Here is a 26397-nt window from a genome sequence, read left to right as displayed (position 1 = left end):
CAGGTTAGGCTGCTGGTCACCAGTGGGTCGTGTCATAGTGTCACTGGAAAGGGAACCTGGCCCTTGACGGGTCTGCCCAGGGCCAGCAGGTGTAGTGCGTGGGTTCTAGACTTCGTGCAGGAAAGATTTCACAACGTGAGTCCAGGTGAATTTTAGGGGATATTTATTAAATCCGGGGACAGTGAACCAAGGACGGGCTTAGGGCGGGAGCAGTAGCAGGAGAGGGGCTGGGTGGGGAAATGAGCGTGGGCTGGGCTGCTCGTGTTCCCTGAGAAGTCGGAGAAAAGGGGTCTCAGGGGAGGTTCAGGGGGTTATCCCAGGGCAAGCTGCCACTGCCCATTGCACCCTGGTTGCAAGCCTCGTGGGGTCCCTTAGAGTTTAGGGGATGCCAGCCTGTGAGGGAATATGTGGGGGAGGCAGGGGCGTGCTCCTGGGAGGGAGAGCACGTGCTTGGACCTTCATTTTGAGGGTTTTAAAGGCTGGGCCTTTAGGGCAGGATCTCAATAGAATATTCACCAGCTTTATGCTGATGCACCCAAATGAGATTTATTCCTTCCATCTGTCCTTGGGTGTGGTTGGCGAGCGGCACTGATTGGATTTCCACTGTCTGTGTACCTGAGGAGAGCAATTTAACCTACCTACCCTCTGGTTGGGGAGGGGAAATGCAAACCATTTACTCTCAGGTGTCCCTGGTTGAGGGAAGACAAGATTTACTAGGTGGCTGCAGACTGCTGTTTAACTGTCTGTCTCAGTCTCCCTATGCCACGTGTCCCTGAATTCTCCTAGGTTCTTGCTATCCTATAACAGGTGGGCAGCTGAGTTGTGTCCCCATAAGACAACAGCTGGCCCCAAGGCCACCTGCAGCCCATAGCTCAGAGGCAGGGGTGCCTGCAACACAGGGGAGAGAGAATTGTACCCCAAATGCCCCAGCACTCCGACCCCACCCCACCCACGTGCACCCCTGGGTTCTGCCCACTCTTGGCCAGCATGGGGACATGCAGGGCACAGGGCACTTTGCTGACTCACTGACGCACCCACCAAGTCAGAGAGAGGAGACAGGGAGGGGGGAGGGCGAGGGACCCACCCTGCTGGGCTCCCAGAAACCTCAGGTCAGTGACAGGTGACAGGGCTGGGCGAGTCCACAGGACCGGACGTGCCCTGGACGTCCACTTCTCCACTCAGGCAACACACCCTGGTTGGGTCTGGGACAAGGGCCACTCAAGGCTAAGAGGCCGGACACTTCAGAAAGGACTCAGCCACTTGCTGGAGCTCTGCTGGGAAATCCTGGGCAGGGCTGGATATGATGCAACCAGACCTGGGATGGGACAGAAGCCAGGCTGTGCTCCGGGGGCCCAGAGTGACCAAGAATGCACAGGGATCAGAGCGCTCGGATAATGAGGTCATGGCCTGACCTCTGACTGCTGACCTGGGGCCACACTCAGGACATCATCCCATCCCCATCCTGTGACTGCTGGGCCCCACAGCAACGGTCAGGGCCTCCTGACGTCCCCACCGGGTCTCGCCACCACAGGCTGGAGGCTGGGAGGGCCGAGGACCCCCCTTCCTGCCGGGCAGTGCTGTCCCCACAGTGGGGTCCTGTTCTGGACTCAGGGGTGGCAGCTGTGTCCGGGGCCACGGGGCTGTGCTGGGACCTGGCTCCTCCCCCCCTCCTCCCAGGATTGGGTGTTTCCCGCATCCAATCAGGGCTGAAGGGAGTGTTTTCCCGAAGTGCCCGAGTCTCCAGGGCAGAGGAGAGGGAGCTGGAGCCCAGCCGGGAACTTTGCTGGAGGGACTGCGGCTGGAGGAGGTGAGTGCCGCTCTCCTTCGGGATTGAGTCCCCGAGGGGAGCCGGGCGGGCAGGCGGGCAGGGGTGGCAGACGGGCAGGAGGTGCTCCCCGCATGGTCCCCACCTCCTGACCCTCAGGCTCTGACCCCCACCCGGACCCAGAGGGATGGGGCAGAGGGAACCGGGTCCAGGGCTGAACCTCCTGGGTTCAGAACTGCTGGGCCAGGGACCCGGGGCTGGGACAAGCCCAGCTGGGCTCCCGGGCGACTGAGCACAGCGAGCAGGGTAAGGACTCAATGCCCCGAGGTCCCCTGTCCTGACACTGCTGGCAGGGCCTCCGTGGTGAGTGTTCGGGGAGCCTGGTGAGGACCACGGCAGGAATGCCGCGGGTCTGGCGGCCGTGGGCTCGTCTGCCTGTTTGCTCACCTGCGAGCTATTTCCTGAGTGTCTCCACGTGCCAATCACTGCCTGCATGAGCGGTTCGGTCACAGGTGGAGGCTCGGGTGTCTCAACAGCCAGGGCAGGGCAGCCTGGGAACCTGGCCTCGCCCTGCAGCATCTGTGAAACCCAGGGGTCCCCGAGTCCCATGCTGACGGGGAACCCCAAGGGACTTTGGCATGAGAGGGACCTAGAGGGGGGCAGGTCCCCGTAGACCACTGTGGGGCGTGCTCACCTGTGAGGCTGGGCAGTAACATGCTCACCTCTTATCCTGAGAATAAATTAACTTGTGCTCAGCAGGCAGAAGTCAGACGCTCAGAGGTGGCAGCTGCAGCCTTAACTTAGGGACCCCTGAGATCTCCTCCCGCTCTGCCCTCCTGGCATTCAGTTCTGGGGGCGCGCAGGGTCAGTCTGGGAACCTGACACAGGCAGGTTTCCTGCATCAAACCCCAACACGTGGGGCAGACCTCCACGGGGGCCAAGGGTGCTGACCTGGGTTCCCCCGGCTCTGCCACCCCCAGGATTGAAGACCTCACAACTCAGACCCACGGACTCACCGCTGAGCCCCTTCTCTTATCCAGGCGGTTGGTATGACCCAAGGGTAGGGGGCCCCTGGAGAGTGAACATGTGCCCCAGCCACCCTGGGGAACTGGCTTTGGGACTCCTAGGTCACTCTGTCTCTGTCTCCCCGTCTGTCTCTCTCCCTCTCTGTCCCACTGTCTCTCTATCTCTATTTCTGTATTTCTGTGTCTTTCTTACATCTGCCTGTCTCTGCCTCTCCTCCCTGTCTCTGTCCCTGTCTCTCTGTCCCTTTCTTTGTCTCTCTCTGTCTCTGTTTCTGCCCCTCTTGGCCTCTCTCTCTCTCTCAGAAGCTACTCCCCACTCTCCCCTACACTCAACTTCCCAAACTGCCCCTGGAAGGAAGTCTGTTTTTCCCTCAAAGCCACGGCCCCTGTGCACCTGAGTCTAACTGCACGACCTCGTGTCCTGTCCTTCCTCAGGTGGCTCTGGCTCACCTCTGATGGGCGGGCAGGTGAGCGCGTCGGGCAGCTTCCCAAGCCTGCCCTGCACCAGGAACCCAAATGCAGACTGGATGTCGGCGCTGTGCCCCCGGCTCTGGGACATGCCCCTGCACCACCTGTCCATCCCAGGTGAGGGCCTGTGTGTCCTCGGGGGGCACCGGGCTGCAGGATGGGTCCTGAGGGTGGGGAAACTCCAAGAACCGCACACGTGTACACTCATGCACACGCACACATGCATGCACACACATGCACATACATGCACATACGTGCGCATGGGCACACACGAGTGTCTGCTTCATCTCACTCGTATGCCCGGCCCGCAGGGTGCATGGTGAACCTCAGGAAACCATGGCTTCAGGGGGAGAAGTGATGTAGGGGATGTGAGGATGCTGCCTTCCCTGAGCTTGTCCCTGTGTCAGCCTGTCCCTCTGTCAGTGTGTCCCTCCTCTGCGGGAACCCCTGGGATTTCAGGCTCCTCATCTCTGGGTCCCAGGTGTGCCAAGCATCTCCGGCACTTGGCACCTGGAGGGCCCAAAGTTTCGTCGACCTACGAGGGGGCTCGCTATGCAGTTCGGGGACTCTCTCATCCAACTGAAGAATCTTTGTCTCGAGCCTATTTTACTGCAGAAAAGGGCTGCATGCAAAGGTGCTGAACAGATGTCTGGGTGCGGGTGGGGCCCCCGGTGACCAGAGCAGGTGGGCAGCTGCAGGGTGAGGCGCCAGTGCCCAGGACATTGGAGAGATGGCCGCCCAGGCATGTGGGGTGTGCACCAGCGTCCCCGCCCGCCACACCTGCACCGTTAACTTTCAGGAGTTGTCCTCTCAGCTGAGGTGACGCGCACACACGGGCACGTCCAGGGGGGTGTGCGGTGACAGCTGTCCCTCACATGCAAACAGCGCAGTGGACAGTCGGGACGCAGCATCCGGCCCCACGTTTACTGGTTTGGAAAAGGCTGAGTGTTAGTCATAGCAGGTAAAAAATTCCAGTTTGATCATGTTATTATTTTTTTTTTCTTTAGTTTTTTTAATCTTCACCTAAGGAGTGAAGGTACTTTTTCCATTGGCGGGGGGGGGGGGGAGAGAAAGAAAGAAAGAGAGGAGAGAGACACTGATGGGCTGGCTCCCACAGGTGCCCCGACCTGAGCCGGATGGAACCTGCGACCCTCTGTGCGCTCTAACCACTGAATGCACCGGCCAGGGCGAGCACATGATTGTTTAAAATATATACAAATGTATCAATATAAATGGGTTATCCCCATATACAGGGTGGGCAAAAGTAGGTTTACAGTTGTTCGTATGGAAAATAATACAATAATTAATAATACTAGAATAAACTGTCTTTCCCGTACTCACAACGGCAAACCTACCTTTGCCTCACCCTGTACATGTGTATCCATATATATTATACATAAAATATACCATGTAAATATATAAATGTAAAACAAATACAAACATAGAATTTTAATTTTTCCATCTATCTTATGTTCTCATTTCTATGCAGTTAAGATGTATTGGTTATGGGAGTTTCCAGTGGCCACTATAACAAAATACCACAAATCGGATTTCTTAAAACAAAGAAATTCATCTTCTCTCCATCCTGGATGCCAGACGTTTGAGATCCGGGGGTCCCAGGGCTGAGCTCCCTCCGGAGGCCCCAGGGAGGGTCCTTCCTGCCTCTCCCAGCTCCTGGGGCTCCAGGCGTCCCCCGGGCTGGTGGCCGCCTCCCTCCTGTCTCCGCCTTGATCTCCCCAGGCTTCTCCTCTGTGTCTGTGTCTTGTCTTCTGCCTCTTACAAGGACCCTGTCCTTGGGCGTTGGGCCCCCCTGACCCAGGACGACCTCATCTCAGGGCCTTCACTAATCCCGTCTGCAAAGACCTATTTCCAGATAAAGCCCGATCAGCAGGCTCTGTGAGGACGTGAATTTGGGGGGCACCATCCACCCTGCGTGTGTGTGTTCTGGGCATGTTCTCCAAGGGTTTTCCACGTGTTCTCCGCACGTTCCCTGTCAGAGCTCCGCGTGCAGCTCCACGCACAGCTGAGGGGGCACTGAGGTGGCATGTCCGTGGTTTGATTCCAGGCAGCCACGACACCATGACCTACGGCCTGAACCGGAAATCCCCCATTTCCCACACCCAGTCCCGGCTGCTGCTGCTGCTGGCCAAGGTCCTGCCGTGTGTTACCCAGCCCGCGGTGCTCAAGTGGTCCGTCACCCAGGTAAGCATCTTCGGGCTTGGGGGCTGGTTCCGGCGTCACCCTAACCCTCCTGGGCCGGCGCCCTAACCCTTTGGGGGAAAAGAATTAAAAACAAAGCTCCTGCCAACCCAGAGCCCTCCGCACTGGGGTCAGAGACCAAGAACACAGGTTACTGCAGGATCAGCTCCAAACCGGAATGAGAGGCCCATGCAGGCAGCTGCCCAGGGGTCGCAGAGCAGGAGGTGTGTGGCCTCCCGGGCATCTGAGCGGACACTCCCGGTCCCCCGGGGCCGGGTCTCATTGTCCCCAGGTGTGTGTGAGCCTGGGGCCAGGCCTTCCTCCCAGGGGGCGCCTTCCTCCCTCAGGGTCAGGCTCCCCGGCCTGCGGGAGACACCGAGCTGTGGGGGCCGGCCAGAGGCACGGTCGAGGGACATACACCCGGAAAAGGAAAGAGCCTCCCTTACATGTTTCTCAAGTAAATGCTCCGAGAGAGGGAGCGAGGGGGCGACTCCTCCCTTATTTTTGACAGACAATTAAGCCTGTCCTTTTTATTATTATTATCGATGTCAGAGAGAGGAAGGGAGAGGGAGAGAGAAACATCAATGCTGAGAGCCATGGATCAGCTGCCTCCTGCACGCCAAACCCACAACCCGGGTCTGTGCCCTGACCAGGAATCGAACCCTGACCTCCTGGTGCCCGGGCCAGGCCGTCCTTCCTTTCTTTCTGCCCCATTGCTCTGTCGCGCACAGCCCTCCCTTGTTGAGCCAGGGGACCAGGGGTCCTTGTGGGAGCTGAAGAGGAGGGGCCTCCCGAGTTGCTCACGGTGGCCCAGGCTGTGGGTGGGGGCATCCAGGTGGCTTTGGTCCAGGCCTGGGGTGCAGGTGGTGGCAGGTGATGGCAGGTGGTGGCACCAATGTCTGGCCCACCAGGGGACACCCACCCCAGCTCTCTCTACTCTGCTGTGGGCCAGGCCCAGCAAGGTTTGGGGCTCCCTCCCGATGCGTTGCCGGGAAACCAGCGCCCCGCCCCATCCCGGGGCTGGGTCCCAGGTAATTGCTTTTCTGGGAGTTTCCAACGCTCCCTGCAGGGGCCCACATGCGAGTGAAAGTGGGGAAACCACATTCCCAACTCCTGGTACAGGATCGGACAGAACTCCGAACAGTCACGGGGTGCAGCCTTGCTGGAGGGGTGTTGGGGGGGCACTGCTGAAAAAGCTGAAAGCCTGTGGGGAATCGCAGAGGAAATAACCTCGGGTTGTACTTATGCATCCAGGTGCCGGGCGATGGTTCAGTCTGCCCAGGTGCATGGCAACCTGGGAGGTTCTGCGACCCCTGAAAGTGATTTTTCTGAGGTACCTGCTGTGCCCAGAAGCTGATTAACATGTAACGTTTGCCGGAGGCAGGCCACGGGAGGGAGGGCGTCGCTGTGGCTTTGTAACACAAACGGCTGGGGGACACGAGGGATCCTGCCTGTTAGGGGGTCCTCTGGCAGCGGGGGGTCCTGCCCCCAGATCTAAGCAGGGTCAGCCCTGGGCTCCGGATCCCAGGCAGATTTCACTGTCCCCTGGACGGGAGGGACACTCCGACCCTTGGATGCACCTGCAGTTGCTGATTTGCCCTCACAGGGTGCCTGTGGCTCTGGGACTTAGGGCGGCCCATGGGTGATGCTTGCCAGGCCCTCCCCCCCACACTAGGCCTCGCCCGGCACAGCTGCTCCGCCCTGCACCCAGTAGGTCAGTTTCCCAGCTCCCAGCAGGGCCCTGCAGGGCGTAGAAACTGTGCCCTTGGTCTCTCCACCTTTGTGTTGTGTCGAGGCCCCAGCCCCTGGTTATCACTTGCCTTTTCCATTCCTTTCCACAGGGCGCAGAGCAGCATGTTTACTTTTTGTGTGAATGAGGCTTCCTTCCCTTGTTACTCGGATAGAGGGACAGTGCCGCCCTGCCTCCCGTTTCCCACCTCTGCACCAATTTACCTTTTCCATCACAGCCCCACACTCTCCCTGTCGGATCCGTTTCGCTGTCCCCACCGTGACTCGGGGGGATTGGGGACCCTTGTTCCCCTTCTGTCTCGATTCCTCGTTGCCTTTCCTACAGCTATTTGTGAGATGTTTGTGGGTGAACAGTGCCCGTTGCGGTTGACCTTCCTGGGCATGTTCTGATCTCCGAGGGTCCAGGAGGGGTGCCCTGGGCCCCACCCTGGGTGGCTGCGGCCCACAGCAGGGGACTGGGGCCTCCCAGTGACTGCCTGGGAGGAGATGAGACTGGAGATGCCCGAGTCCAGGGTGAGGGCCAAGGGCACATGGATGGCAGGGGCCAGCCCAGTGGCTCCACAGGATGGGGCCCCCACCCCAGGTTCGACCTGTGGCTCCCCAGCCGGTGGGCGGGTCCCCACGCTATGACGTGACATGGGGTGATAGCGCACCGCTGAGCAAGGCAGTGCGGAGCCCAGGTGGGAGCTGCCGGCACCCGGGCAGACGACCCACCTTGGCCTGCAGGTGCTGAATGTCACGGAGCAGCTGGACACGGGGGTACGGTACCTGGACCTGCGGATCGCCCACATGCCCGAGGGCTCAGAGAAGAACCTGCACTTTGTTCACATGCTGTACACGACCCTGCTGGTGGAGGTGAGGGGGCCGGGGGTGGGGACCATCCTGCTGGGGGGGGGGCAGGCACGGCCCAGGAGGCTTCCAGCCGCGACGGGCACAGTGGTCCAGCCCTCACTGGGGCGGCTGGGTTCTGCGCGGGAGGGCAGCCGGGTGCTTTCTGTGTTTGCTTGTTTGGAACCTGACCCCTGTGTCCAGTGAGTGTGGCTGGGAGCGTCCTTGACTCCGGCCTGTGTCAAGGCTGTGCCCTCCTGTCCCTGCCCAGGACACGCTCACGGAGATCTCCGAGTGGCTGGAGAACCACCCCCGGGAGGTGGTCATCCTGGCCTGCAGGAACTTCGAGGGGATGACCGAGGACCTGCACGAGTACCTGGTCACCTGCATCAAGAACATCTTTGGGGACATGCTGTGTCCGCGAGGGGTGAGATGGGCAGGGCCTCCCCACAGGTCTCCTGGGAAGGTGAGGGTGAGATTAGAGCACAGACTCCCTCGGCTCACGGGGTCCCCCATATGGACATGATGCTGAGATGATCCTGGTGCCCACGTCCTATGAGCACGTGGTTTCTCTCAGTGCCCCCGAGGCTGCCACAGCAGCCGACACAGACTGGGAGCCTCAGGACCGTCAGGACGTGTTCTCTCCCCACCCTGGGGCTGGAATCTGAGACCCAGGTGTGGGCAGGGCTGGTGCCTCCTGAGGCCCCTCTCCTTGGCCTGTAGACGCCGTCTCCTGCGTGTCCTCACACGGTCATCCCTCTGTGTGTGTCTGTGTCCTAATCTCTTCTTATAAGGACCCCAGTCCTGTGGGATCAAGGCCACCCTAGTCACCTCATTTGACCTTAATCGCCCCTCTATGACCCATCTCCAAAGGCAACCCCATTCTGAGGTCCTGGGGGTCAGGGCTTTCACATGAGAATTTTGGGGACACAGTTCAGCCTGTGACCCCACCTGTGGTTTAATTAAGCAGATAACTCCCTCCATTGGCTGGTGGCCTCTGGCCTGTGCCCAACCTTCATGCCCAGTACCCTGAAGGGTTAAACCCACGACCATTTAGGTTGACTGACTAGACTCATGTCAACCCTCCATCTCTCCAGTCCCATCCTGTGGGGCCTCGGAAAGCACGTCCCCAACAGACTTGGGCTGAAGCAATGACCACAGTGCTGCCATGAGCCTGGGGACACCCAGTCACTCAGGTCCCCTGGAGGGCACCTGGGGGGGAAAGAGGCTGCCCTGGGGGTGCGCCAGCATCCTGAGTCTCAGTGGGGAAGTCACAGCGGGGGGATGAGGGAGGTGGGGACACGTCCATCCAAGGAGGGAGAGCAGACCGGCACTTTCACCTGTAACACCGACTCCTGGTGACCCTCCTTTTTGGTCAGTAACCAAGTGAGGTCGGGCTGCCCTGAAAGAAAGCGAGTGTCATGTCCTTGTGACAGTCCGGATGTAGGGGCCCCCCACTGCCATCACTGTCCTCTCAGACACCCGGATACCTCCTCCCAGTCTGTCCGTCCCCCTCTCACCTTCCCTGCAGGAGGTGCCGACACTGCGCCAGCTGTGGGCTCGGGGCCAGCAGGTGCTCCTGTCCTACGAGGACGAGTGCACCGTGGGCCGGCACCCGGAGCTGTGGCCGGGGATCCCCTACTGGTGGGGCGACCAGGTGAAGCCTGAGAAGCTGATCCACTACCTGGAGCGCATGAAGAGCTGCGGCCGCCCAGGTGGGTGCACGTCCCATGCGGGGAGGAGGGTCACATGCGTGCTTTGGGCATGATGTGAAGGGGATTTAGAGCAGCATGTGGTGTGTGCATCAACATGTACGTGTGTGTGCACATGTACACATGATAAGCACATGAGCATCCACGTGTCGTGCCTGTACATGTGTGTACCACAAATCCACATGCCATGTATGTGCATGTCAATACAAGCACACGTGTGCATGTGGACGTCATGTAGGCACACCTGTGTGCACATGCATGTGGGTTTGGTGCAGAAGGCCTGCTTGGTGGCATGTGAGCCCATGGCTCCAAGCAAGGAGCAGCGTGGGATTCCCATGTTTCCGTGGACCTCTGACATCGCCCACAGCCCTGCGGTTTCCCGGCGGGGTCTCCTCAACCCAGTGGCTCTCACTTTTGCAAGGAAATCAGCACTTTTGAGGCAAACGTGCTACACGGGCCCCCGGCTTATTCTGACAGTGTGGTTTTTGCTTCGGCGTCGCTGCCAGCTCGAAGAAGGGAATTTTTCTTGCTTATGGAGTCTGTGGTTTTGACGGTTTAGATCTGTGGTCAGGGGCGCATTGCTGTGTCCACGGCCACTTTGACCTCCTGGGTCCCAGTTCGTATCACAGACACCCCGATGAGTCTGGTGTGTGTGACACTTGATGGCCTATCTCACAATTCACACAGCTGCTCCCTCTGAGCCGATGTGAGTGTGCGTTTCAAACAGCAGGGCCAGCCGTGGGGGCCCGTCCATCACTGGTGACACATCTGTGAGCGCCCAGCCTTGTGCCCAACCCGGGTGCTCTTACCCTCTGGATCCCCTGGTCCCTGGTTCCCATGTGAGCAGCATCCCTGCCTTCATCCAGGTCCACACACTGACCTTTGCCTCATTCTCAGTTCGGCCGGTTTTTGCAGAAAGACTCTTGCTTTGGTGGCCGGTTCTGGTCTGTGTTGTTAATGGCTAGGTGGGTCTTCACAGGGGGTCTGGGGGGCAGGGTCCTGGCTCAGACCTGCCTGGACGTTGGACTTGACCAGGTCCCACTGTGTGGGTGGGGCCAGGCCTGTGAGAGGACCCAGGCTGGAAACCACCCAGAAGTCCACCCTCCCGTGAACGGACAGACGGGTGGTTCCAAGTGAGTGGGTGGACAGATGTCCATCCTACGTTGGGTCTAGCTCATGGGGACTAGGACGTGGACATCTTTGGGGACATTATTCTGTCTGCCGCTGTCCTTCAGGGTCATTTTCCCGCCGCACCCTCTGTGTGGGAGGGATGCCCGAGTTTCACCCCATTGCCAGTTCCCGTTTCTGAAGCAGGCCCCTCGGGGGAAGGGAGCGGGTGCCTAGGTTCAGTCACGGTCCCCGTCTCCCCGCTGCTGCAGGCGGGCTGTTTGTGGCCGGCATCAACCTCACGGAGAACCTGGAGTACATCCTCGCGCACCCGTCCGAGTCCCTCAAGAAGATGACGCTGCCCAACCTGCCGCACCTGAGCGAGTGGGTCCGTGAGCAGCGCCCGGGGCCGGGCCCCAGCTGCACCAACATCATCGCGGGCGACTTCATTGGCGCCGACACCTTCGTCAGCGACGTCATAAGACTCAACCGGAAGCTGCTTGGGTGCTGACCTCCCTCCGTCTCCGCACATGGGGGGCGCCAGGACTCACCCTTCCTCCCTCTTGGCTGCTTGGGCACGAAAGAATGGGGGGGGGCGTCGCGGGCAGCATCCCTCAGCCCCCTGGGAGCCCCTGGCTTCACTGGCCTCAGTGTCTCTGGTGAATTCAGTGACTATGCTGAAGATTAAACGACTACGGGGTCACGTCTTCAAGGAAGGAGTTACCTGGAATTGTGGGTTGTGTTCTCCAGGTTTGGACCTGCTGTCCGTGGTCACCCACGAGAAGTGCTCAGAGGTGTCCCCTCACCTGGGGGCTTCTGGAGCAGCCGAGTGGCACCCTGACGCTTCCAGGGGCTGCTGGAGGCCTCGGTGGGATCATGCCAGTGGGATGGGACTGAGCGCAATGGACTCTCCTGAGCAAAGGACGGGGGGCCCTGGCCGGCAGGCTCAGTGGTTAGAGCACCAGCCTGCACACCGAAGGGCCGCAGCTTCGGTTCCCAGTCAAGGGCACGTACCTGGGTTGCAGGTTCGGTCCCCAGCCCTGGTTGGGGGGCATGCGGGAGGCAACCAGTCGGTGTGTCTCCCTCACATCCATGTTTCGCTCGCTTCCAACCTCCCTTTCACTCTGTAAAAATCAATGGAAAAAATATCCTTAGGTGAGTATTCACCAAATAAAATATAAAATAAAATTAAATAAAATAAAAAACAGGGACTGTTTCTAATTCCAGAGAAACCAGGGCCTGTCCCTTCTTCCCCTCCACCCCGGCCGGCAGGCTTCCTGGGGTGGCTGCCGTTGCTGCTGTTTCTGGCTGTGAAGGTCGGAAGGAACCTAAGGGACCCTGGGAGTGTCCTGGTAGGACCAACGTGAACGTGTTGAGCACACTGCCCCCATTTCCCAGAGGCCGCCTTTGCATGTGCTTCATGCAGGTGAGCACACAGGTGTGGGCCGTGTCCTACGAGGTCGTCCTGCCAGCTGGGGCTGCCTCCATCCCCGACCTCACAGCTGTCCCTCCTCTGTGCACATCCACTGTCACGTGGCACCTCCAGTGAGGTCCCCAGGGCCCCCTCCTCCCGGGCACACGGCCAGGCAGGACCTTCACGCCTGGCGAGGGCCCGGAGTGGGGCTTCCCAGCCCCCAGGGGTGAAAATCAGGCAGCGAGCTCACAGCTAACCCTCCCCTTCCAGGGACAGTCCCATCTCCCATCTCTCTTGTCTATGAGGATCCGTTCACAGGGACAGTCCCATCTCCCGTCTCTGACTACGAGGCATCCGTTCACAGGGACAGCTATCATCGCTGTATTTTTTTTTTTAATCCTCACAGGATATTTTTTCCATTTCTTTTTTAGAGAAAGTGCAGGGAGGGCGGGGGAGACAGGAACTTCGGTGTGAGACACCGCAACAGGTTGCCTCCCGCATGCACCCTGACGTAGGAGTGGGGTGGAAGGAGTCGGAACCCAGGATCCTTCCTTTGGTGCCTGGGCTCACGCTCTAACCGCTGACCCACACTGGCCAGGGCAGCGACAGGGTCTCGTGCGGCTCCTGTTCGGGAACATCCCTCCTAAATGTGAGGGCGCCAGACACAAGGGCTTCTTAGGACGGTCTTGAAAATCACTGCTGAATCTGTGTTGGAATGTGTTCTCTTTGGGATTAAATGAGTCACTTCCCAAAAGGATGTCATTACTTAACAAGGGCCCCTGCGACCCATACATGGAGCCGGGGCCAGCCACGGGCCACCTCAGGTGTCCACTCTGCTGGGTCAGCCACCCACGGAGCTCTGTGCCGGGATTGCGGGCTCGATCTCCAGCATGGGGCGTGCAGGAGGCAGCTGATCGATGTTTCTCTCACTCTCCCTCTCTCTGAAATCAATGAAAATGTATTTAAACAATTGACTTGTACCTCCTCCCGCCTGTTCATCTTTGCTTTATAAAACCAAAGACCAGGTCAATGCTTTTAGTACCGTCATATTTTTAACTTCAAAGGTTCTGTGTGTTTTTTTAATATATCTTGATTTCAAACAGAGGAAGAGGGAGAGACAGAAACATCAATGATGAGAGCGTCATTGATCGGCTGCCTCCTGCACGCCCCCAACTGGGGATCAAGCCTACGACCCGGGCCTGTGCCCTGACTGGGAATCGAACCCTGATCTCCTGGATCCTAGGCCGACGCTCAATCGCTGAGCCACGCCTCGCTGGGCTGTATTTAATTTTAAAGATGAGTTTGTGAGACTTTTGTGTTTGAGGGATGTTCTTCCTCTCCCAATACTGTCCCTTGTCAGATAGGTGGTGGGCACTGCGGGGTCTGCCCAGCCCCACCGCCTGCCTCCCTCCCACCCACTCAGGGTTGTTCTCAGGGCCCTGGCTCCTCTGGGCACAGTGGACCCGTAACTGGGAGGGGACAAGCCCATCTGGGGTGGGGAGTGGTGAGGCCAAGACTCTGTCCCAGCTCTGCACTCAGCCTGCGGGGTCCCTGGAGCCCAGCTCTCGGGGGGCGCTGGGTAAACTGTGTCCCACGTGGGCGGCTCAGGGGCCCTTGTACTCCCGTCCCACACTCAGGATCCCACATGTGTGGCTGTGCCTGGGCGGCTATAACACGTGACCACAGTTGGAAGCTTCAAACAGCACAGATTTACTCAGTTCTAGAGTCAGGAGTCTGAGTGGGTCTCACGGGGCTGTCAGGTGTCCCAGGGCTGGCTCCTCTGGAGGCTGCAGGGACAGTCTGTGTTCTTGTCTCCAGCTTCTGGAGGCACTTGCAAGGCTGGGTAGGTGGCCCCTCCTGCGTCTGCAGAGCCAGCACCATGGCTCTCAGCTTCCTCTGACTCAGCTTCTGGGTCTGTCCTCACATCCTGTCTGTGACCTGCCACCTCCCTTTATTAGGACCCTGTGAGGACCTAATAAAGGGACCCATGTAGGGCCACCAGGGTAACGCACTCATCCCCATCTCAGGACCCTGACCTTGGTCTTGTCTGCATGGTCCTTTTGCCCATTAAGGTGACATCACAGGTCCCCAGGGTCAGGATGTGGACATCTCTGGGGACAGGATTCTGGCTTCCATACCTTCCCAAGTTGAGTTTCCCCAGCATGGCTGAGTCAGGCAGCCAGGGGTGGGGTGGTGTGAGGATGTGACAGGGCCTGTTCACTGTGTGTCTTGGAGCCTCATAAACAAGGACCTGCTCTGGAGTGTTTAGGAGGTTTACCCACATGCTGCCTACAAGCTCAGGAGACGGGGAGAGGTTATTTTCTCAGGATGCTGACGTCTGGGACAACTTAAGAAACACCCTGTAACAGCAAAAACACATCTAAGGAAAAAAATTACATAAAAACTTTTTCTGGGTGAGAAAAGGGAGAGAGCCTCCCTTCCCCTCAGCATTTCATTTAGGAACGTGCTCACTCTCGGGTCTCTGGGAAGCATGTGAGTCTCCAAAAGCTGAAAGACCTCGGCTAGGTTTGTGAGGCCAGGACTCTGTCTCCGGCCTGTCGGCATTCGGAGCAGCAGTCTCTGCAGTTTTGCTCCAGGATGTGACTTCCTGCTGTGAACAAATCCAGAAGTTAGATTTCCTTTGGACAAAGGCTAGTTTGTGAACACAAGAACCGAGGTTTAACATCCAGTAGCTGAAATGTCCGGGCGGGAAACTAGTCCACAGGAGCCGCCCACATGTCTGACCACGACCACCGATATCCAGCCACGATCACAGAGGAGGGACCGGCCTAATTCTCAGGCTGAAAGGACTATCCCCAGGCCACAGCTGTCCAGTCATTCTGGAAAGAGCTTCCGGAATTTCCCGTAGGCGGAGTTGCTGATGATGACCTTGACGTCGGCAACGTTGGCCTCTGGGACCACATGCACGTCCTGCACCGTGGCCTCTCTGTGCAGCCAGCTGGGGGGAAGGGGCAGGTTAGGGAGACAGGTTGGCACTAAACTGCAAGCTCAGGGTAACTTTTTGCCCTGGGTGACCCAGCCCACACTCAGACCTCCGCTCTCATGGTAGCACAGCCCAGCGGGGCCCCTGGCAGTCACATGTGGGGCGATTAAGTCAGATTTGTGCTCAGAACACAGAGCTCTCTGAGCATCCTGCACGCACCACAGGCTGCACAGCCCCCTGGCCCCAGCCCCCCGCCTCCCCCCCCCCCCAGCCCCACAGCTCCACGCACCTCAGCTGGGGCCCTGCCAGCCGCACTCGGAGGGTCAGGACCTGTCTCCCCGTGGCTCTCAACACAGCGTCCTCCAGCTCAGCCTTAAGCTCCTCCAGGCCCAGCCCCAGGAGGGCAGACACGGCGATGGCACCTGGCTCTGACGGACAATACCTGTGTGCAGACGGCCGCAGACATGGCTCAGCCGAGGACAGCCGAGTGAGGTTCCCACAGGACCCTGCCCACAGGACCCCGACTGTGACCTTCAGTCAGTCCCAGGGGAGGCACAGCCCCACCAGAGGGGCAGATAAAGGGAGCAATGGTTAAACCACGAAGAGGCTGGGGTGAAATATAGGGCCTGCAGAGTGCAGAGCAGGTCACCCCCACGCATGGGATTCTGGGGGTCCGTTAGTGTTGCTGTGACAGGCAGCATCTGTGAGAAGGGTGCTCTAATCCCCTTCCCCTCCTGAGCCAGCCGGCTACTGTGGGAATGGAGGCCCCAGGTCCCGGATAGGGCCTGGGCAGGGCCACTCACCCGGGCACCAGGTCCACCTTGTTGTGCACCTCCAGCACGGAGTCTAGGAGCGGGGCAGGAAGACCCAGGCCGCGCAGGGCCGCGAGCACGCTGACCTTCTGCAGCTCCGTCTCGGGGTGGCTCAGGTCTCGCACATGCACAATTACGTCCTGAGGAGGAGAAGGGCCATGTGGCCGGGACTTGCAGGGCCACCAGTCTCGGCCCCACACAGAGACCCGCCCAGGATAGGTCGGGAGAAGGTGGGAGCTGCCCCACGCTGACCCCAGGCCTGGGTGGGACCTGAGGGCAGGGCTCCGGAGACCACACACCTAGTTCCTGTGGACAAGGCCTCTCGCTGGGGTCCTGCCCTGGCCGCTCCTGGTACAAGGGACTCAGGAGCCTGCTCATCCTGTCCCCACCCCCACCCCCACCCCCCAGGTGCTGGCCAACCAGCCACCCAACAGGGATCACTCAAAGCTTTGGACTGTTTCAACTTTCAGTGAAATCTTCAAAGTTTCCATAATTTCACATTTTCAAGGTTGCTTTCTTCCTACTTTTCCACATTTTACAGGTTGATTCATTATGCAAAATTTGGGAAATGCAGAAAAGATACAAAAGCCACCTGTGATTCGGCCGCTAGAAAAAGATACCACAGATATCTGGGGTATTCACTTCTGGGCTCTTTTTGGGGGGGAACTTAAATTTTTAAAAATGTTCTATTTCATAAAAGTCTTAGATTTTCAGGAAACATGAACTTGTGAAGGAAGCAAGAGTTGCCTCGTGGCCCCAGCCGCCGCTGCAGTACCTCTGACGTCACTGGGGAGTTTGTCGTGCCCAGGACGGCACTGGGACTTCTCCTGAGTATCCCCAGTGTGGCTCAGATGGCCAGCCCCGCCCACCCCCACTCACCGAGTGGGCCACGTCCTCCAGGGTGGCAGAGAAGGACTCGATCAGGCTGTGGGGCAGCTGGGAAAGGAAGCCGATGGTGTCCATGTAGATGACGGTCATGCGGGACGGCAGGGAACCCGCGTGGGCCGTGATGTCCAACGTCGCGAACAGCTGGTCCCGGGGTTGCACAGCCAAGTCCCCCGTCAGAGCCTTGATCAGCGTGGTTTTCCCTGCACATTGGGGACAATGACACGCGTGCGTGACAGTCTCCACACATCTCCCACGCCTGCTGCAGGGGAAGGGCCCCGGCTGTTCGCCTACACAGCCAGGTAGTGTTTGCACTCCCTGGAAGGCAGGAATTTACACGTATGTTATTATGACTATTTTTGTTAATCCCCACCCGAGGATATTTTCCCATTGCTTTTCAGAGTGGAAGGAAGAGAAAGAGAGTCATTGATGAGAGAGAAAGAGAGGGAAACATTGATGAGAGAGAGAGAGGGAAACACTGATGAGAGAAAGAGGGAAACATTGATGAGAGAGTGACACATTGATGTGAGAGAGACACATGGATTGGTTGCCTCCCGCACATGACCTGACCAGGCCTGGGATCAAACCTGCAACCCAGGTACCTGCCCTTGACTGGGAATTGAACCCGAACCCTTCAGTCTGCAGGCCGACAGTAACCACTTAACCACTGAGCCACATCGGCCTGGACTGTTGCTCAGAGATTGAAAATATCCATTAATGAGGGCATCTGGCCCACTGTCCGGAGCTGAACAAACACACTGCTAACATGACAGGAGCCGTGGGCCTGAGCAGCCAAGAGCACTGTCACCTGGTCCTTGGTGACCACCACAGCCATCGTCTTGGCAAGTGGGTTCCCCTAAAACACACCAGCCCAGCCCTGGCCGGCGTGGTTTAGTGCTTGGAGTTGGCCTGTGCACCAAAGGGTCCAGGGTTCAATTCCTGGTGAAGGGCAAGTACCTGGGTTGCAGGTTCAATCCCCGGCCCGGTTGGGGCACATGCAGGAGGAAACCCATTGACAGGTCTCTGTCACATCCATGTTTTTCTCTCTCCTTCCCTCCTTCCTTTCTACTCTCTAAAAATTAGTGAAAAAAATATCCTCGGGTGAAGATTTAAAAAACAAAACAAAAATAAAATCCACACCAGCCCAGCATAGGGGCCGGCCCTCCACGTCTCAGGTGCTACCCACTCACCACAGTTGGTGTACCCCACCACAGAGACCACCGGAAACTCCCGGCGCCTGCGCTGCCGCCCCAGGAGCTGCCGCTTCCTCCGGAGTCTCTCCAGGGCCTTGCGAATCTTCATTTCCTTTTCTTTCATGAGACGCTGCTGCACCTGCATGAAGGATTCTCCTAAAAACAGCCAACGTGGTGAGTCAGGGAGCCGGTTCGGGAGGAAAATGCAAGACCAGCTATGTAACAGAGGCCCCTGCAGGACACAGACAGTGTGCCCAGCACCCTAGGCGGCTGCCACCGCAGCACCTCATGTTCTGAGAACAGCTCTGCCCAGCAAAAGGCAGCCTAGGCTCCAACTTTTTTAAAAAATGTTTTTATTAATTTTTTTAGAGAGAGAGAGAGAGAGCGAAACATCAATAATAGAAAGAACCATCAATCGGCTGCCTCCTGCACGCCCTCTACTGGGAATCGAGCCCACAACCTGGGCATGTGCCCCGACTTGGAATCAAACTGATGACCTCTCCACACATGAGCTCAACCACTGAGCAACACCAGCCAGGCCATGCCTCTAACTTCTGCCTTCTGAGGTCACCTGGGTTCCCCTTCCCTCAGCAGGAAGTAGGAGGCTTGGAAGAACAGCTCCCGATATCCTCAGTGGGCTGAGTGGTACCCCCAAACATACACGTCCATATCCTGGCCTCCTGAACCTAGGATCAGGACTTTATATGGAAACAGGGTCTTTGCAGATGGATTAAGTGAAGGATCTCAGAGGAGGTTGTCCTGGGTCAGGGTGGCCCTACATCCAAGGACAGGGTCCTTATAAGAGACAGAAAAGGAGACACAGACATAGAGAAGTCACGTGGAGATAGAAACAGAGATGGGGGGATGCGGCCACCCGCCCAGGGACGCCTCAAGTCCCAGAAGCTGGAAGAGGCAGGAAGGACACTCCCTGGAGCCTCTGGAGGGAGTGCGGCCCTGGGACCCCTGAATCTCAGACGTCTGGTCTTCAGGACAGAGAGGGCTTGAATGTCTCTTGTTTTAACCCTGGGTTTGTGGTCATTTGTTACAACTGCCCCAAGAGCACCTGGACCCCGAACTTGTTTCATGTGATGGCAGACAAGGCCCACGTGAAGGCCTGGCCTCACTAGGACTGTTCGGGGACGCTGTCCCCTTCCCAGAGGTGGCTGCCGTGACTTCCCCACTTCCCAGCACCTGGTGACAAAACCCTGGACACGTTACCTGACCCCATGATGTAGCGAGAGCTACCTCCATATCCGTCCAGGTTGTTTTTCATTTTGGACCTGTCGTGGAAACAAGGCCACTCAGCATATGAGAGAAGATGCACAGGCCCATCGGGGAGCATGGAGCAGGCTCAACAGTCAAATGTGAGGATGGGGACAGAACTTTGGGTGGGGCCTCTGACGGACAGAATGAGTTCACAGGGGTTCTCTCCTGCATGTGCCTTCACTGTCAGGGACACAAGGTCCCACAGTGGGCAATGTTTCTCAAGGAGGGACGAGCCCCAGCAGGTGTCCAGCAAGCTATGCTATCCAAGAGGACATGTCCAGCCAGGTTCTGTCCTTACTACACCCGAGCAACAGTCGAACACAAGAAAACAAGCAGGGGGGTCTGTTGTCTGTCAACAGCTGGTATTGTACCAGTACCTGAGCAGGGGGAGCTCGGCCAGGGCCACCTGCAGCCGTGCCTCCTTGGTCCGGGCGTTGCAGCGGAAGATGTGCAGGACCACCGTGAATCGGTCAAACACCTGCACGCGCCAGGCGGCCTCCAGCTCTTTCTGGAGAAGGAGAGTGTGTGAGGGGACCTGCTGGGGAGCCCAGCCCCACCCCTGGGCCTCCGGGAAGGGGGACCTATCACTGTCTGAAACCCCATGTCCTCTGTCCCTCCTGGGGAGGCTGACCCCAGGCCCCGGCAAAGACGGTGGACAGCACAGTGCACCCCGAGTACCTTGGTGGGCGCAGACATCCTCTCCACGTTCAGGAAAATAGCCGTGATTCCCGACAATCCCCTAATTTTCTCTAAGGGAGAGGGGGGTCTCATCAGGGTCTCCGTTTCAGGGACACGTGTTGCACTTCGATTGGCTCTGTCCCCGGACTCTCTGAGAAGGGTGTTCAGGCAGCTGGGATGTGCACTGGGGTCCAGAGGAAGCCCGGGATCCATGTCCAGGCATGTGGGTCTCAAAAACACTCACAGAGGTGACATGACCCCGTAACATGGCCCCACGGGGACTGAGTGCACCTAAGACTTGGGGAGACACAGGCAGGGAGCACCCTCCTGCTGGCTCGCTACCCACAACAACATGGGGTGGGGACTGTCAGGGGTCCCAGGAAAAAGGGGTTTATGGGCAGGAGCCACATCAGGTGTCTAGAGTGGGTAGCCGGGAGGGAGGGCAGGGCTAGGGGCCGCCCCACTCAGCTGCCCCCGGGGGCTCCGTGGACCTCAGATCCAAGTCCTGGTGAGGCCGCCTCCGTCCTGCCCAGCGACAGCCTGTGGGTGCTGCTCCTCCAGGGAGGAGGGGCAAGGGGCAGGGACAGCGCCCTGGACCCACCCGTCAGGTGCTCCAGGGTGCCCTTGCCGAAGATGAGCTTGCTGTCGGGCGTCTTGGTCGGCACCACCATCGTCTCCACCACCGCCCAGCTGTCCAGCGTGTGGACCAGCGCTTTCGCCTCCGCCACCTGCCACTCGGCTTCGGGGAGAGACGCGTCCTTGGTGACGGCGCTTCCGGCGGGCTCGGGGGCAGGCAGGGACGGGGGACACTTAAGCCCCACAGCCCCTGCCCCTCGGAGCCCTGCCCCCCCATGGAGCGCCCCCTCTCAGAGCCCAGCCCCTCTGCATCTGTCCTGGGAGCCAGAGCCTCGAGCTGCCGCCCCTGAGCTTGGCACGTGGAGCCCCGCCCCCTGGAGCCCGCCCCTCGGCTCCTCCCCTTATTATAACGAGCCCCCGAAGCCCCGCCCCCTCAGCGCCCGGCCGTCCACCCCTGAGGCCCCGCCCCCGAGGCCCCGCCCTATTAGTACTGCCGCGGAAACCCGGTCTCAGCTCCCGGTCCAGTTCCAGTCCCCGAAGCCCCGCCCCCAGGCTTCCGGCCCTCGGAGCCTGGCCCCATAAGGTCAAGCCATTGAAACCCCTTGAATCTCGCCCTATGAGGTCCGGCCTTTAAATGCCCCCGTCTCCCCGCCCCATAGGGTCAACCCAGTGAAACCCCGCCCCTCTGTTCCCCGCCCTATGAGTTCCAGCCCTCGGAGTCCCCGCCCCCGAAGCCCCGCCCCCTGAGGTCCAGCTTTTAAAGCCCGCCCTGGGCCCCGCCCCTCGCCTCCCCGTCCTATCAGTAAAACCAGTGAAACCCCGCCCCCAGGCTTCCCGCCCTATGAGTTCCAGCCTTCGGCGTCCCCGCCCCTGAAGCCCCGCCCATGTGGTCCAGCCTTTAAAGCCGCCCTCGGAGCCCCGCCCCCCGCGCCCGGTCACCTCGTGTCAGCTGCGGCTTCCCCGGTCCCCACTTGACCTCAGGGTGAACCAGGCACACGCGCTGGGCGCCGGCGGGCAGCAGGGGCTCCGTCCGCAGCAGCTCTTCCTCTTCCTCCTCCGCATCTTCTGGCTCCTCCTCCGCCTCTCCGGCTCCGCTTCTCCGGCCCTCCGCCCGTGGGCCGCGGCCTCCGCCCCCTCGCCCCTGCAAGCCCCCCGCACCCCCGCGGCCGAAGGCGGCGAGCGCGCGCTCGGGACAAGGTGGTGGTGACGGCGGCGGCGCGGCCCTCAGAGCCCAGCGGCCCCTGACCACGCGAGAGAGCCAGGCCCCCGGGCGGACGGCGGCCCGCAGGGTCCACATCCCGCGCGTGGCGAACGCCATGGGGCGGGGCCTCGGGGACGTGCCACGTACGGACTCCCCATTGGCCGCGCGGTGTCACGTGCTCGTCGCTGCCTGATTGACTTCCGGTCGCTGGCTGGGGCGATGGAGCGCGCGGTGCCCGAGCAGGGATGTGATTCTCTTCGGCGCGGGGGGCTCCGCGCGGAGCCCGCGACGGGAAACACCGCAGGCGAGCAGGCTCCGGCCCGGACCCTCGGCGGGCGCTCCCTCCACCTGGCGCCTTCCTGGCCTCTGCGCGAGGTCGGGGGTCGGTCCTGGGTGCCATCCCTGTCCCGGGGGCCCCAGATTTTGTTTTGGGGGTCCCATTGCATCCCTGGCGGTCCCAGATTTTGCCTTGGGGTGCTACCCTGTCCCCGAGGGCCCCGGACTCTGCCTTGGGGCTCCCATCCCATTCCTAGAGGGTCCGAGATCCAGCTTGGGGGTCTGTGTGCGCCCGGAGTTTCAGACTCTGCCTTGGGGGGGGGTCACATCCAATTTCTGGAGGTCCCAGATGTAGGCTTGGGGGTCGAAGCGCCCTCCAGGGGTCCCAGATGTAGCCTTGGGCGTCCAAGTGCCCCCTAGGGATCCCACCCCATTCCTGGGGTTCCCTGGCCCACCTTTGGGGGTCCAAGTGCCCCCAAGGGGTCCCAGACTCTGCCTTGGGGGGGTCCTATCGCAGTCCTGGGGGTCCCTGATCCAGATTTGGGCGTCTAAGAGCGCTTGGGGGAGGGTGTGCCAAGTGCGCCCAGTGGGTCCCAGACTCATCCTTGGGGCTGCGATTCTGTCGCCAGGGGCCCCAGACCTTGCCTTGGGCATCAGAGGCCATCGCCAGGGGTCCCGAACAAACCCAGCTGGCCGCTGTGTCCTGGGCAATGATAGCAGAGCCCACTGCGTGCAGCAGAGAGAGGTGGGCTGGTGTTTATAAAGCGCCCGTTTTAGACCCAGGAACCAGGAGGTCAGGGTTCGATTCCAGGCCAGGACACATGCCCTGGGTTGTGGGCTCGATCCCCCGTCAGGGGCGAGCAGGAGGCAGCTGAGCCATGACTCTCATCACTGATGTTTCTCTCCCTTCCTCTCTCTGAAATCAATAAGAACATTTTTTAAAAAGAAAGTGCCCCTCCTGTTCAGACTGCTGTCAGCGGTCTCCTTTCTGCAAAACAAAGTGCAGCCTTCAAAGGGGCACAGAAATCCCAGCTGTCACTGGGTGAGGGTCGGAGGGAGTCTTGTTTTCACCCAGGACAGTTTTAATCCAAACGTTCCTTTTTAAATGTGCAGAAATGTCCGTGGCTTCTGGCTGGTCCCCCTGCTGCTCCGGACTGCACAAGGAATGTGGGTGGATGGGTCCATGGGGAAACCTCGAGGTCCCTGGTCTGACGTGGGCAACTTTGTTCCCTCGACTGACCAACATGTCAGAATGTCTAGTGCAGAACCCTGTATTTAAAGTCCCGGGGCTGGAATGTCTGTACCCCTGCGGAGGGTTTCATGAGTTTGTGGTTGGCTGGGCCACTCATTACCTGGTTTACAGCCTCAAGGGCCTCGTTTAGAAATCTGAGTTTCCTTCATCTACATGGAAGGTCTGGCCAAGATGTGATGAAACCCCAAGTACAGTCTCCAAGGGAGTGTTTGCAAATGCTCATTATTAGAGGATTGGTGACAGTGAGAACCTGGTCGCGTTTACTCGTCACTCGGACTCTAAATCGTACTATGTGCTCTGAGGGAAAAAGTGACATATTCCTGTAATTAGGTGCAGAAAGGAAATAAAAGCCACTTAGAATGTGACCACACAGGTAGCCTGAGATTTTGGTCTATATCCGTCCAGTCCCATATACACACACGTACACATACATGGGTGGAGCTGGGGTGCAGTGGCACAGGGGGACCTGCCCAATTGATAACCGCTGGGCGTCGGTGACTGCATGGGCCCTGGACACACCTTCTAGGTTCCTGCCTCTGTCTTGTGCCTCCCCATTGGCCTCCCTGTGGGGCCCCCCTTCCCGTGGGGTCTCCTGGGGTCTCGTGGAGACGGCAGGTGGGCCTACTGGGTAATTTTGACCAAATTCATGCAGCACAAACAGGGCGTGCGGCAGGTTTTCCTGATCAACTGATTGCTGGGCACGTGGAGTGGCGCGGGAGGGCCCATTGACAGAAGAGATTCTGTGCTCAGGCCTGTGGATTCCTCCTGCGGACATGGGCCCACTCGGGAGGGTCTGGAAGGCGGGTCATCTGGTGAGTAGCACTTAGGACCCTAGGGGCAGGGATATGGAGCCTATTGGTGTCTCCCAATTTTTCTGGTTGTCTCATGTCCCTGAGAAACCCCGTCTGCACATTGCTCCTTTCTGATTGCGCCAAGACCTGAATGTGGGGTGTTGCCCTGAACCAGTCCTTTCCCTTTTTTCAAATGTTTTGATTTCAGAGAGAGGGGGAGAGGGAGAGAGAGAGAAATGTCAATGATGAGAGTCACTGATGGGCTGCCTCCTGCATGCCCCCTACTGGGGATCGAGCCCACAACCCGGGCATGTGCGCCGACTGGGAATCGAACCATGAACTCCTGGACCATAGGGCAATGCTCAACCAGAGCCACATCAGCCGGGTATTTTCTCCTTTCTTAGGTCTCGTCCTAATGACATGGGGAGAGGGACCACTAAGGGGTCGGAGTCTGTCCTGCTCTTATTTGGGGGAGGCACCCTGCTGTCCGGGTCCTCCCGGAAGCTCAGACAGGACAGAGCAGCCCCCTAAAGGGTGGTCCCCATGCACTATGGGAGAGTATAGATGATACCCCACTGCAGCAAGCTGGTCCTCACAGCAGTTTGCAGGACATGCACAGAGGGCCTGGCACATTTGTAACAAAGTGGGATCAGAATGGAAGCTCAATGAGCAAGATGTCATTTATAAAACTTCTCATTTTTAACTGTAATAACAACATGCCCATAACATACCATTTATTGTGCCGACTCTGTTTCAAGGCAGAGCCTGGGGCTGTGGGTACGTTCTCAGGGTTGGCAGCCATGGGCACCAGCCCACGACCTTCCCATCAGGTCAAAGACTCCACGCCCTCCCCAACCCCTGGCACCCAAGCACTTGCTTTCCTTTTTAAATTTTTATTTATTGACTTTGAGAGAAAGAAACAATTAAATGGCAGATGCATAAGGAGCTCTCACATGTCAGTGGGATTCCGAGGGGCTCCGATTTGGGGAAAGGCTCCCTCTCGGCTGGGTGGCTGAGCTGCTGGCTCCTCACAGGGCTGGGCACCCGTCCTTGGAATCGAGAGGCAGGCAGATGAGCCCCAAAGGTGTTAGGTCAATGCATAGGGGGAGGGGAGGGAGCCCAGGACTATGGCGGGGTTCAGAGCCCGGGATGCAGCAGGAGTCAGCGTGGGACCGTCCTGCCCACAGCTTTCTCTGGACGTGGGGTTCATCTTGGAACAAAGGGGGATGGGGGGAGAGACACCGATGACCAGGGCACCCCACTCAGTCCCTGCAGAGAAATGATCTGTACTTATTTCCTAAATTGTTATTTATTGATTTAGAGAGAGAGGAAGGGGGAAAGAGGGAGAGGGAGGGAGACAGATACAGAGGGAGAAACATGGATTTGCTGCTCCACTTACTGATGCATCAGTGGCTGCTTTTTGTATGTGCCCTGACCACAGATCGAACCCGCAACCTTGGTGTATCAGGACAATGCTCTAACCAACTGAGCTACACAGCCAGGCTGTGTGCTTCCTGAGCTTCCAGCTCTGGGGATGGGGCTTCTACCCTACACCCCGCAGGGTGGGACCCAAAGTTGAGGTGGGTGTGACCCGGAGGCAAAACCAGCAGGGGACATGGTGTTGGGGCCTGACAAGCACTTGGGGACAGGGATTATGCTGGCGCATCCTGAGAACTCAGGACGATGTGGTCCTGTGGCCCGAGGCTGGTCCAAGAGGGAGTTTCCCAGTGGGGTCTGGACCAAGTGGGCGTCACGACGTCTCCCTTTGCTGTTGAACTTAAGAGTCGACATTCACCCATCAGACCTGGGGCTGGAACCCCCTGGAAGAGGTTTAGGCAGATTCCTGTGTGTTCACAGAGCTGCTCGGGCAGGACAAAGGTCAGCGCGCTGTGGGCAGGCGCCTCAGGCCACGGCGCTCTGCAGGCCTCAAGCAGGTGACAGCCGCCCAGCTGAGGGCTGAGGGGACTGCAGGTGATTTTCCTGCTCCTGAGGGGGAGCATCCATGCCCAGTGTGTGGGGCGGGGTGTGGGGACAGAGGCCAGGAGGCCAGTGGGGCGGACAAAGGGGGGAAAGGAGGCTCTAAGGTACATTTGCAGGAGGGAGGACCCTGCTCACCGGCGGTTGGGGGGCTCAGAGCTTGTACCTTAAGGTTCTCCCAGAGGGGCCACTGAATCTGTGACACTCGGCTTAATGAGGACATTGAGTGGAGCTGCTGACCGGAAGGGGTCTCCCCTGAGCCAGTCCTGTTTCAGGGAA

The 26397-nt window shown here is 58.9% G+C and overlaps 2 protein-coding genes across 2 annotated transcripts; one reads left to right on the top strand and one right to left on the bottom strand.

Annotated features, from left to right (window-relative positions):
- Positions 1–3229: 3229 nt before the first annotated feature.
- Positions 3230–12343, top strand: PLCXD1 (phosphatidylinositol specific phospholipase C X domain containing 1). The gene is made up of 6 exons (XM_016223270.2): positions 3230–3375; positions 5324–5460; positions 7933–8061; positions 8306–8461; positions 9566–9749; positions 11126–12343. The coding sequence occupies exons 1-6, from the start codon at positions 3246–3248 to the stop codon at positions 11362–11364; spliced, it is 975 nt and encodes a 324-aa protein (XP_016078756.2). The 5' UTR covers positions 3230–3245; the 3' UTR covers positions 11365–12343.
- Positions 12344–14660: 2317 nt separating this feature from the next.
- GTPBP6 (GTP binding protein 6) lies at positions 14661–21918 on the bottom strand. The gene is made up of 10 exons (XM_087813490.1): positions 21561–21918; positions 20647–20784; positions 20046–20116; positions 19745–19875; positions 19320–19381; positions 18099–18257; positions 16903–17111; positions 16015–16163; positions 15501–15653; positions 14661–15226 (listed from the first exon to the last, which is right to left on the bottom strand). The coding sequence occupies exons 1-10, from the start codon at positions 21916–21918 to the stop codon at positions 15103–15105; spliced, it is 1554 nt and encodes a 517-aa protein (XP_087669616.1). The 3' UTR covers positions 14661–15102.
- Between the last annotated feature and the right edge of the window lie 4479 nt (positions 21919–26397).

Source organism: Miniopterus natalensis, chromosome X (genome assembly GCF_054644295.1).
Source record: "Miniopterus natalensis isolate mMinNat1 chromosome X, mMinNat1.hap1, whole genome shotgun sequence".
NCBI classification, from domain to species: Eukaryota; Metazoa; Chordata; class Mammalia; order Chiroptera; family Miniopteridae; genus Miniopterus; species Miniopterus natalensis.
This window is presented reverse-complemented; position numbering and strand designations above follow the sequence as displayed.